Source organism: Osmia bicornis, chromosome 12, assembly GCF_907164935.1.
Source record: "Osmia bicornis bicornis chromosome 12, iOsmBic2.1, whole genome shotgun sequence".
Taxonomy (NCBI): domain Eukaryota; kingdom Metazoa; phylum Arthropoda; class Insecta; order Hymenoptera; family Megachilidae; genus Osmia; species Osmia bicornis.
This window is the reverse complement of record NC_060227.1, coordinates 2,441,632-2,454,394: the sequence shown is the minus strand read 5'-3', so window position 1 is coordinate 2,454,394 and position 12,763 is coordinate 2,441,632. Positions and strand designations below refer to the sequence as shown.

The 12,763-nt window shown below is 46.4% G+C and overlaps 1 protein-coding gene across 7 annotated transcripts in view; it reads left to right on the top strand.

Moving 5' to 3' along the window:
- Positions 1 to 12,763, top strand: part of LOC114873262 (ecdysone-induced protein 74EF) — a 109,785-nt gene extending 97,022 nt beyond the window's left edge. For all 7 annotated transcript variants that reach the window (XM_029181422.2, XM_029181425.2, XM_029181421.2 and 4 more), the window contains one exon: positions 9,056 to 12,763. In XM_029181422.2, coding sequence (XP_029037255.1) covers positions 9,056 to 9,606 — 551 coding nt within the window. In that variant the 3' untranslated portion in view covers positions 9,607 to 12,763. The remainder of the gene's footprint in view (positions 1 to 9,055) is intronic.

Below are 12,763 nucleotides of genomic sequence, written 5' to 3'. Positions count from 1 at the left end.
TGGGAGGGCGCGGCGTGGCGACGTCAGAGGGGAGAGGGAAAAGAGCTGCAGCTAGAGTACCACGCGAGTATAACGCCGAAGGCACGTATCGGCGGTTTTAGCGAGGTATAGACGATGACCTTGTCGCCGGCAATTCACCCCGTCTGTCTCTCCCTCTTTATCTCTTTCTCGCTCTCTCGCTTTCTCGATGCTTCTCTTTCTTTCCCTCCATTGACCCTCTCCGACGCTCCGTTCCACGGCATCGTTTCTCGACGTCGCTGCACTCCCCCCTCCCACCGCCCTCTTCTTCTTCTTCCGTCTCCCCGCGATCGTGTGATTGCTCCGTCCCTTTCGCTCTCCATTATTCCACCGATGCACCGATGCACCGCTGCACTCGTCTTATCCTCCTTCCGCTCGTCACCCACTACGTCATCGCCTCTCTCTTTCCTCTTCGATCGTGCCGTACGATTTTTTTACGTGTCACAATGTCCTTCCTTCTTTCGCGTTCGCTCTTCTCCCGCGTAATACAAAAGTCTCCACGCGAACTTTTTTACTACCCGTTTAAACCATCCTCCCCGTCCCGCCAGCTTTACAAAAACGAGACAATCGACCCGTATATCGTATCCTGTTTAACGTTCCCTCAATTCGCGCTTCTCTCTTCCTCCTACGATTCTTCTAGTACCTTTCCTTTCTCTTCGAATCGGTAAATAATCGATTCATCATTTTTCCTCTTCTCGCGCTATTCTTTGTCTCACCCTTTCGAAACGATGCGTACGCAACGAGTCGAGGTATTCCAGGTATTTGCATACAAGCAACGTAAAATCCTCTGTACGTTCACTTTCGTTCGGAGAAGATGGAACGCGTACTCTCTTCCGCGTGGCCTTTTTCCATCCCCATCCATCGCGGATCGCACAGCTCGCGTGCATCGTACCAACCGTAGAGAACAGTCGACTTATTTTTCTTCTTCGATCGTCGTTATCTTCCACGGCCCATATACGCCGGTGTCCGTACGTACCTAAGAAGAAAAACGCTGGTCTGGCTTTACGCAACGCGTCACCGTTATTTATGCAACGAACCGCAGCGAAAACTGCGAACGTCTCGATTCGTAATCGAACCCGACGGATTTCGTAATTGACGCACACTGGAGAAACGAAAAATGTTGCGTCGCGAGGGTAAGCAACGACGATAACGAGTATCTATCCGCAGCGGGGGAAAAAAAGGAGCAGATTTTTCTTTCGCCTTTTAATCGACAAACTTCACAGTTTCTTTTATCGAGAAGAAGTAGAAGGAGGAGGCACCGTTATCGAAATTCGGACCACGTAGCGGCAAGATTAGCCAGAATGAAAAGGGTGTTACGCAACGAGAGGCAGGAAAAAAATTTCTTCTCACACGAGGACCCATAGTGTGTGACGCAACCCGACCAGGAGGATCTTTTCCGAGGGGTAGAAAACGACTTCCTCGGTTAATACAGCACCCTATGATCTCGCCGCGTCTCGATCGTTAACCCCTCCCGTCTCTTCTCTCGAGGAACCTCCCCGGGCCACGATGCGTGGGCACGTGTAACCCGTGTACCCTGGAACTATACTCGAAAATTGACAATTTCAAATGATTCATTTCCGCCGCTTCGCTGTCCGCTTCGGCTTCGTGGGGACCGGCTCTCCTTTCCGTTGTCTCCTCGTTCCAGTCATCAGAGAAACAGAGTAAAAGGCCAGAAGAAGAGCGGAGATAACGAGGCGGGACAGCGACGAGTGGATCGCAGGGAGAACGAGAAGGAGCGAGAAGGGCGGCACAGAGAAAGGGGCGAAACAGACCGGACAGAGAGGAGAGTGAAAAAGAGACACGATGGACGTTGGTCCAACGGCGGCGTGGCGAGGCGAGGCCGGGTTTCTCTCTCGGACGCGAATTCACGCACGCACGCACACACACGTTTGCGTCTAAATATAATGCGCACTGGCGCACCGTGTTGCAGAGCCGCTCGCATACACGCTACTCTCTCGTTTGTCCCTCTATGTATAACTTCACGTTCCGAGTGTGCCACTCGGTGCCGCGAATGCACGCAGCTGCCGCTGCATCGTCGGTGCATACTGCACGCACACGCGACGTTGCAGCCAGCCTAGACCTAGACCCACTGAGCTAGCCTAGACCCGCGGATATATATGGTCTGGTGGGGAGAAACAGGAAGATGCGGGAAGGGGCGAAGAGGGGGCTGGCTGTCTCTAGTACTATCGGAGAAAGTGAACGGGCATCAAGTACCGACGCGCTAGTTCCCCGCTCACCAAACTTTTCCTCTCGCCACCTCTCGCTATCGTTCTATCCTTTCCTCCCGTTTTCAGGATTCGATCGATACCTAATCGAAATCATTTTTCATTCTTTCGAATGAATTCTCGTCTCTTCGCTCTTCACGATTTTCAATATAATTCTTCGTTCCGTTACGTAATATCGCGGGATGCGCGCAGGTCCAACTATCGACTTATTTACATTCTCGTTGCAATCTTTATCTTATTATTGTAATTATTATAACGCGACAGATAAGAGTCTCGTTCCATGTGATCGGTGTCAATGCCACTGACCCAAATCATCTCGCTCGATCGGGTTTTATCGACGCCCGGGCGGGAATGGAAGGGAAAGAGTATAGAATTTTTGGCAATTGCCGGGTCTAGGTTATCTTTCGCGCGTTGGCCAAGATAAAGTCCTCTGAATTTCAAGAGTGCACTATCGTTGCGTCGCCGTTCTCGACATATTACCAACACAACCGCGTCCATCTTATCGGATAATTGTTTGCGTAATGATCTTCTGGAATGCTCGTCCTTATTTCTCGCCTCTCGGCCGATTTCTTCGATGAATATTAAATTACCCCGTTCGGTAATTCTGAACCGTGTATCAATGTCTTTGATATCTCAATACTTAGCAACGTGTAATACACTGCTAATCCTTCCGTTACACTCGGTGGTCTCTCGTAACGAGCGTTCGAGAAAGGTCTTACGCGAAATATATGCGTGTACGGGCCTAAAATAAATCAACTCGGAGATGGTTACGGTGGCTCGTTACGCTCGGATCTCAATTAAGAGGCAGAGAATCAAAGGGTTGAAGTTGCCAGTTCCCTTCGCCAGAGGAGAGGAGCGAGAGGTCCCTGTCTCCGGTCAGAATTTATACAGACCGACAGTTTTGCCGGGTCGAGAAGAGACAGGGCGGTATTACCTCCCGCCTCTAAATTCGGTATCAGCCGACCATTAAATATCCCCGTGGGTATTTTGCGCCACCAACTTTCCCTCTCCCTCTTTCCCTCTCTCTCTCTCTGTCTGTTCCCGTTGCTTCTTCGAGGAGGCACACACGCTCTCTCCTCGTCCGCTGCAAGAAGTTGCGCCCACCGAGAGTGCGCACGATGGTCACTGACCTCGCACACGTCGTGTCCGTGACGACGGAAGAGGAGTCACGCATTCTTCCCATTCGGCCGTCGTCGTCTTGACCTCTGTCCGCCTGGCTGGCGAACGAAAAGAATGCGTGCGACGTAGGCAGTGCATATATGCACCCGATTGGTCCGGGAATATAGACGCCTCTTTCGCTATGCGAATTTCCCCTGGTTGTGTCGAAAGTATCATCGGCCCCTGCGTACCCCTTTTCAAAGGGCCCAGCTATCGTCTTGCCCCCTCGAGTACGCTTCCGTGCAACGTTAGGCTTATCTCGTTTAAAGGGAGGAGTGTGCCATCGCAAATGATTGCATTTCTCCAGAGTGTACACTAGAGAGTATTCTCTAGGGGGAAAAAGGCGAATATTCGTCTGGTTTTCGCGGGGTTCGTTCGCCGAAGAAGAGACTTTATTCAACGGTCGATGATGAAACCACGTTGCATTGCTTTTTCTTTTTTATTCCGTCGAACGACGTCTGCCGACGACTGAGTTAATGACTACCAAGTAGCCGGGGTACACAGGCGCTAGACCAGTCTGGAGATGCTAACGCGCGACTGGACGCCATGTGCATTTATAATGCAGCCTAGATGCCGGACGACGTCTTTTTTACGCTTTCAGGAATCCCGAGCGTGAGACGGGTATAACGATACGCACCTTACCGATGTTCGACGACGAACTTATCGTTATCCCCGTCTGGATCGGTGATCTCGAAACCGCTCGTAGAACGGCTGCAATTTCCTGATGTGCAGGCACCCGTGTACAGGCACACGGACGCGCGTCCACCTAGATAGGAGAATAATGGGCTGGAAGGAAGACATAGGGTGGGTAGCCGTCGTCTTGGTCGTCGTACGATCGCGTCGTAGCGTTCGAGACTTCCGGATACCAGGCTAGAGTTAGATACTAAGAGCGTTACCCACCGCGAGATACGTGCAGCAGGAAACTAGTAATAAGAATCCCATCGAACGATCGACGAACTCGCTAAGAAACGTATCCCGCAAACGATGCACGCTCGCGATTATTCCGATCCGATGGAATTATTCTTCGTTCCATCGAACCTCGAAAGATTGTTTTTCGTTTATTATCATAATTTATCGTCGCATTTTATCAATCCCTGCCTCGTCGCGACTTCTCCTAGGAGAATAAGTTGCAAGTTGCAGGAGTGTGTTACTCTGTTATACGCGTGTTCAACGTATAATCTCTCGGTTGCTATTTTTCTCAAGCATTTCCGTTTCGCGAGATGGAGGGAAGAGCGGTTTTGCAGTGTCCGTCGGTGGAGGGGAGAGAGGATCGAGATGAGGGAATCGCGAAGCCCACACGTTTGACGTACGTTTTATAGGCAGCCAAGGTGGACGGCGTAGAAAAAGCACTCGAGCTGCGGACGTAAATCTCCTTCTTTTCGTTAGCTTCGGACAGGCCAGAAGCGTGTGGTATTCTACCCAGCTCGGCTCCCGCTTCGAGGAACACAGAAACAGCCGAGAAATAACGCGTTCCGCCCACGTCTGTCTATTGGCAAACGCAACAACATTCTTTTTGTCACATTCACTGTCAAAAGAGCAGAGACTTTTACCTCGTCGTCCTTCGGGTCTTTCGGGTCTTTCGGGTGTTTCTCGATGGAAACCGAGAACGAACGAACGGCAACGATCATTTTCTATTCTTTCCCTTCGGTATGCGCCTATCCTTTTATCCCTTTCCGGGTGCTAAGAAACAAAGAGAGGCTGATACACGTGCGCGCAAAGCGGCTCGCAATTTGAACGGGTTTCGGGGTTAAAGATAGTATCCCGAGGCAGTAGGGTAACATAATAGGCCGGGATGGGGGTCTGGGTCTAACGAGAGAAAGAGAAAAACGGAGAGGAAGGAAGGAGTGGACGTCGAGACTGGCGGTAGTAGGGAGATGCAGAAGTAGAAGGAACACGTGAAAAACAGAGATGCTTGTAAAAGCAAACCGAGCCCGTGTTACAGAGAAAAGGAGACAACGACGACGACGACGACGACGACGTTCCCGTCGTAGTCGTCGCCGACGGCGTCGTCAGTGTGTGCAACACGGTGCATCGGACTAGCCAGTCGCGAATGGAGGTGGAGAAGAGAGAAGGAGGAGAAGGATAGAGTAGTTAAGTTAGTCTGTCGGTCAGTGACTGCCTGACTTTCCCGGCGCAGCTGAAGGTCAACTCTCCCCTTCTCTCGACCTCATCCTCATCCTCCCCCTCTTCTTCCTCGTCTTCTTCCTCCTCTAACCCACTCCACCACCCGCTGAACCGCTGCCGTTCCCTCTCAAAGCTACTACCAACACACCTCTCTCGAACCCATCTTTATCCTTTCCTTCTACTTCTACTTCATCTACTTCTTCTTCTTCTTCTTCCTTCCTCTCTCATCGTATTCTTCGATACGAGGCACTCGTACCGCTATACACACCACTCGAAAAGTTACTACTATAATCTCGTGTAGAGGAACGGTTGCACACGCAGACGATCGCTTTGTTTATGCGGTACCAACACTTTCGGTGCCTTTTCTCTTCACACTCGTGTCACTCCATCCTTCTTCCGCCGCTTCGTGCCTCCTCCCCACGGGTTGAGGGTCATTCGTGCACTTAGGTGCACGCGGAATTCCGCCTCCAAGTCCTGGTACGTGAGAACTCGCCTTCCTACACATCTATACCATCCTATCTCGCAGCGTGTTTCTCTATCGTTCGCCGTTTCAGCAAATCGAAATACCCCTTTTCGTGTCGCGTACGGTTAGACGTAGGCGGGTAAAAAATGTTTACAATTTCTTTCTGCTTTTTTCGCCCTCTGATCACGGTCGCGAACAATATCGCGAGCGACGATAAGCGATATCTGGCGAAGGAATAACGGTGCGCTTATTGGTACAGTAACTCGTCCGAAGGAAATCGTACGATAAGTCACCGCGTACGCGTATCCGAAGCTTCAATTGCGATAATGGCACCGACTAAACGACGGGTTCACGGCTATTACCGTCACTTTTCTCCCTCTTTTTTCTTCCTTCTGTATATCAGTTAATTATTGCCGCGAATATTTTCCTTGCCGCCGCGAAGAGAAAAAATGAAACCAACGCGACTTTTTACCATTGATAAACGGCCAGCTGTAAACGTGGCGTTACTCGAAATTAATTACCCGACGCTTGTAACAGTGGTCATCCGTGTTTGAACGCATTCATCGTGAAATACTTGACGGTTGCCCTGAAGTTTCAGGATTTCATTGAAATTTCTTTTTCAAACGCGAATTCACTTCTCGTTGTCTTCACTTGCGGTATATTTCACCCGTTCTTCTACCACTACCGATTCGTACGTTCCTGGATATATCCCTACCACTCGACAAGATGATCCTCCTCTCCCTCTCTATCCCTCCCTTTTCGCTATACTTGTACTTCCGGCCGCGAGGCTAGCGCGAAATTCTTGCAAAATAAACGGCAGTCACGACTCCCTGGATAACTTTCGATCCTTCGCTTCTATTTTACTCTTCCTCCCTTCTCTCTCTCCTTTTTATACGTATTTTTAACTATCGACTCGTTACCGGCTGGTACACCTAAACTTCCTGCCGCCGACACTTGTTTCTCCGCCTTCTTTTACTTTCCCCGATTCTCCCGGCCGGTAAATACCTAATTTCATTTTCAAATCAATTTTTTACGATAAGAATGTAATTAAAATTCCGTGGTCGTCGACGGTATTGTTGAACGTAAAATTGGAACGTATATCGCAAGCGTATCTCGTAACTGTTTCCTCCAACGAAGTTTCTATTGCGCAAACGTTTCGAGCGTCAATAGAAAATCGTCATAGAGTAGTATCCCGTCTCTCCCTCCTCCTCTTTCTGCAACAGAACCGTCGCGTCGGGTCTCTTCCATGCGTCACGAAAACACTTGGTGTACGTATATAACAGCAGTATACGCGATGCATCGCGTCTCTAGCGGTGTTCCTTCGCTATACACCAGGCCCGTGGTATAGGTCAGTGAAGTAGTAGCTCCCCACCAGGCGCCTCCTAGACAACGGGTCTACGATTGACTCATCTAGCCAGTCATACGGCGCGTAAACACGATCCGCTCCAGCTGTTCTCTCCGCTCTTTTACTCTCGATCCTCGTACCGTCTCTCTTCCTTTCCGTTCCTTTCCCTTCTCTTTCCACGACAGAGTTTTACCTATCCTTGTCCCTTCCATCGGGCTACGAGAGCGTAGTACACGGATCCTGAGAACAACGGGGCGTTCTCTTTATTTTTAGAGGCACCTCGAGAATTCGGTTCCCTGCCTCCCCATCTTTTTGTCTGCCGTGTTATTCCCTTCCTTTTCTTTCAAACCTTCCCTCTCCGCCGGTTGGCTCGGAAGCAGAGAAAAGCAGCCTCGCGAATAGAGGAGGAATCGTTCAACCGCGCGCGCCTCCACGGAACTACGGGGAACGAGGAGGAGCGAGAGAGATGCCAGGCGGAGAGGAGGAGAGAAGGTAGAACGAGTTCCGATTTTAGCGCAGTCGCGGCCGCCTCAGAACGAGCGGCGCTATTATGCACTAGTAGCTTGATGGCGTCACCCGTGCAACCTTGGCTCGGGTCAGTCCTCTATCATACACTGCAGCCAGAGTTCCCCTACCCCTTTCAGTTTCACCCTCTCTTTCTATCATGCCCTCTTCGACTTCTCTCTTTCGCTCCTGTACACTCCTACCCTGCTCCCTCGTCTCTCTTCTCTTCATTTGGCTCCGCTTAACCCTCTTCTCTCTCCTCTTCATCGCTCTCTGCTCGCACACACGGCACTGGCCACACGACCAGTGGCGTAAGAATACTTTCTATTTCGAGGCATCCCAACTCCAGGGAGTTCCTTCCTTTCGCAGAAGCCGCTGAACGATTCCGCGACGAAATTTTAATCAAGCTTATGGTCTATGTGTGCGAAAGAGATGTCACCGAGGGACCGGTCTAACCGATGATGAATTCGTTACGAAACCAGGTTTATGAAACATATAAAATTCCCATTTCTCGGTAATTCGCTATCTTTGATTCTTGATAGACGACTATTAATAGATCCGGTTAAGTACGATGTGTACTTAAGGGATAAGGTGTGTAAATCTTGATAAATTCCATTTCTTTGTCGCGTTATAAATGAACAACTATCGGAAGTGGATACCCTGAAACGCGCCGAGAAAAAGTTGCTATCGGAACGCGAAAGATCAGTAGATCGGGTCCTCCTTTGGTCAGACCCGTCCGGTCTGACGTGCTACAGGGTAAGATCACTGATCCCCATTAATTTTCCTTCCATCTGACACAAATCTACCGTGCCCGTTGCGGGTTAAAAACATACAATTTCCTGTATTAGCAAGTAATATTATTAAACGATGTAAATAGACGAAGGCGGTTCGATAAATAAACTTGACTGAAAAAACTGGTTCGCATCTCGTTAAATTTCGTTCTTTCGCAGACTGCTGGCGCGTTCCGTTTTTCAGCAGCGAAAAAACGTAATAACCGGATTTACCCTATAATTAAATCGATGATTATCTACGTTAACTTCTAGCGTAATAAGCTCACGGTGGTGTCATCCGACAAAGATCGCGTAAATCCAGATCCTCGTTGTTGCGCTTCGATCTCCGCTCGTTCTTAATTAACATAATCATAGCCTTGCTATCTATGTAATTAACTCGTTCCCTTATTCTTTATCTACATCTCTGTTATTTCTCTTTATGTTGCAGTGTCCGAAAGCTATAGCAGTTACGTGAATTCGATGTACGCGAGCGGTGGTCAGTTCGCAACACCGTGCACGCCAAGCCCGCCGAGGGGACCAGGCGGTGTTCCAACGAGCGTGATCCAAGCGGCTACCAGCTCGGTTTCCGACGACCTGTACCTCCTAGAGTTAGGCTTCCCTCCACGATCGAAAAAGAACAAGCTGAAGAAACCGCGTCAAGGCGACGGTGCGGCGGTGAAGAGGAAATCCCGCGAGGGTTCGACCACGTACCTATGGGAGTTTCTGTTGAAGCTGCTTCAGGATCGGGAATACTGTCCCCGATACATCAAGTGGACGAATCGCGAACGTGGTGTCTTTAAACTGGTCGACAGCAAGGCGGTGTCTCGTCTGTGGGGTTTGCACAAGAACAAACCGGATATGAACTATGAAACGATGGGCCGTGCCCTGCGTTATTATTACCAGCGTGGTATCCTCGCGAAGGTCGATGGACAGAGGCTGGTCTATCAGTTTGTCGACGTGCCGAAAGATATTATAGAAATCGACTGTACCGGCGCGTGAGACAGGGCTCGAGCTACGAGGGAGGAACACGATAGAAGACGAGCCGTATGGCAAATGAATGATTTGCGTGTTCGCGTTGCAATCGTACGGAGCAACTCTTCCTGCCACAATGTGCCGATCTGGCACACCCCTCGGACGATCTAAAGCATTATGCCCTCTCTCTGACTTCGTTCGTTCCTTCTTCTGTCACGCTGGTCCCTCGTTTTACGCCAAGTCTCGATTACGACCGGTGTCCCTTCGCGCGGTTGACAATCGCTAACACCCCTTGTAGATACGATCACCCGGCTTACATCCGTACGCGTTCAGGAATAACAGTGCCAATACCGATATCGTTCATGTTCGTTCGAAATTTTTAGCTAAATTCAGGCACGAGAGTACCGCGTAAGCGGAGACCTGTGTATTAAAGGAGTACCGTGGAAAGCGAGGGATCAATATACATATATACCTATAAGGGTATGTATATTAATGAACATATAAAGAAACGAAATGCACGAACGCTGCCGCGAGAGGATGAATGTTTTTGTTTTGTCAATGCGACAGCTACCAATAATTCGTTCACCGTAATTTCGTCCTTCTTTGGTCTTTCTTTTTTTGTTACTTTTTTGACGGTGTACGTCCGATAGTAATCGTACTAAGCTTTACAACGTTCAATATATATATATATATATGTGTATAAAGAAGGAGTATAATTAAATAAATATATGTATATATATATATGCGTTGAGCTCGTTCAAATTTGTACAAAATTTAGTTGATAAAGATAAATGATGCTACGGCACAAGTGTTACTAAATGTATTTTAATCGAGAGGAAAGGGAAAAAAAGATGAATCTAGTATGGACAAATTACTTAACCTATAGTCGGATTATAGGCGAACAATTGTACATTGAAGAGCGCGATAAATTATTTATTGTATATTAGATGATTATATATGTTACCTAGAACAAAAAAAGAAATTGTTATATATGTGTCGACGAAGAGAAATGCGGACAAGAAAAGAGAATGTGTAGGTAGTATACACATTTTACACGCACGTAAACGTGGAAAGTTTAGGAAAACAAAAAGAAAAACGAAACGAAATGAGGGCTGTGAAAAGATTCAGAAAGGAGGAAATATGATAGAGCGGATACGATGAAGATGTTTTAAAAAGAAAATAGAAAAAAAAAAAAGATGTTTTACGGAGCGAGCTCAGGGAGAGGTACAACATTATTATACAGACAAAACATAAACTCGTTACGCGTACATGCAACACATCTGCACAGACACAACCAATCACACGATACACATTATATTTTTTTAAATGTAAGCGAGAGAAAGGGCGACTCTTCTTTTTGAGCTGAGGGTTCAACAACGTAAGGTGCTGGCTATACACAAGAGGTCCAAGAATGTTATTTAGCAAGCTAGTGTTACTAATTCATTAAAAGAAAAAAAAAAAAGATTATTGAGAAACAGACATTATATCTCTGTATATATAAAAATACACCTTTAGTATATATATATATATATATTATTGAATATTATATATATATTATATGAATATATATTGTATGTTATGTAGTAAATGGAGCGAGTTAAATGTGTCTCTATGAGATTTTTCCGTCACGTCGGCGTATTAAGGAAGTTATGCAACCGTCTTCGTACGATGTCTCTGTTCGAGTATTTCATTTTGTAAAAACTAAACGCGAGTTTCCGTTTTTTTTTATTCTAGTTATATACGCGACGGGGATGAAGGAAGGAGAGGGTGTACGTTCGATCGTTAAAAGTTCGAACGATTTATCTCTTGGATCACGCGTCCCAAAACACAAAACGCACACTATAGCGTGATCTTTCGTGCTCATCCGAATCAGGGACATCGTACTTTTTAAACGTTTAGGATATTTTAGCCTTCCTGGCGCACGGGGCCGTTCGAACACGATAAGTTAGAGTGAAATTTAATTTATTCAACTGCCCCGGAACCTCTCAGACTACCCCTTTCCCCAAAGGACGTGACGTGCGAGTGCAAGCGTATCCTATATAGTAATAAGTTTTGTACATAGAGATTCGTTGAAAGCATACTTAGGAAGAACATATTACGCAGGTTATCGTTGGGAATGAGAAAAGAGAAAGAAAGAATAAGAAGGGCCAGTGATACCTTTGAGGTTCATGGAGCTATTTCGGTTAGATACATACGTGGTTCTTCTTGACGATCACCTTCAAACATTTTCATGATGAAAGAAAATACAGTAAATAATAGATAAAAAAACGATCAAGTGCTGCCAATAATGCCTGTAAACGGTCCCTTGCATTTGTTTCTGCCGCTGAAAGAAAGAAAAATAATACAAGCAACGTATAAAGAGTATAAAAGAAATGTCTTATTGTAAAACGTATAAAGAAATGTCTTGGGACGCCAGACATACCGATGATACAAAGCGAATTGCCTTCTCTCGTAGTTAACAAAGACGTGTTGCCTTCTAACAAAGAAAACATATAAGAAGTTCTAGCAATTTGTATTGTAATACCATCGATTTTGTCCAGGTACTTAAACAAACAAAAAAAAAAAAGAGAGACCTTTAATAACCCTGTATCTCCCTCACCCTACTACTACTCCACCAACCGTCCCTCCGCCCCTTTTATCAACATAGAATTTTGTAACTTTTGTCAAGAGAAACATATATATATACATATATATATATATATACATATACATATAATGAGAAAAGAGTAAAAAAAGTTGAGAAACATTTTTGGTACACGAAGACTTTTTTCATATCGCACTTTACATACACGTATCGGGTAAAGAAAAATAAATTACGTTTAGAAAAATATTAATAAGCGAAAGGACGAAAAGTAATACATCAGAGTACAATGGACAAAAAAAAAGCAAGTACCTATATAAAATAGTACCACTTCTATACGTAATAAACCACTTATAAACAATGAATGGACACTGCAACAATAAATCCTATTTTTAGGTGAATTAAATTTACATATACATAACAATTGACTACGCTACAAGATATTTTAACAGATAAGACTTTACTGTAATAGAGATAAATCTATAATTATTTACCTGTAAAATAATACGAAGACACGATGGATTGACGTAAGGAACTCTAATGTAACGTTCTGTGATTCGTTGTTTGTAGGTGAAATTTAATAAAAGATTACTGTATCATAAA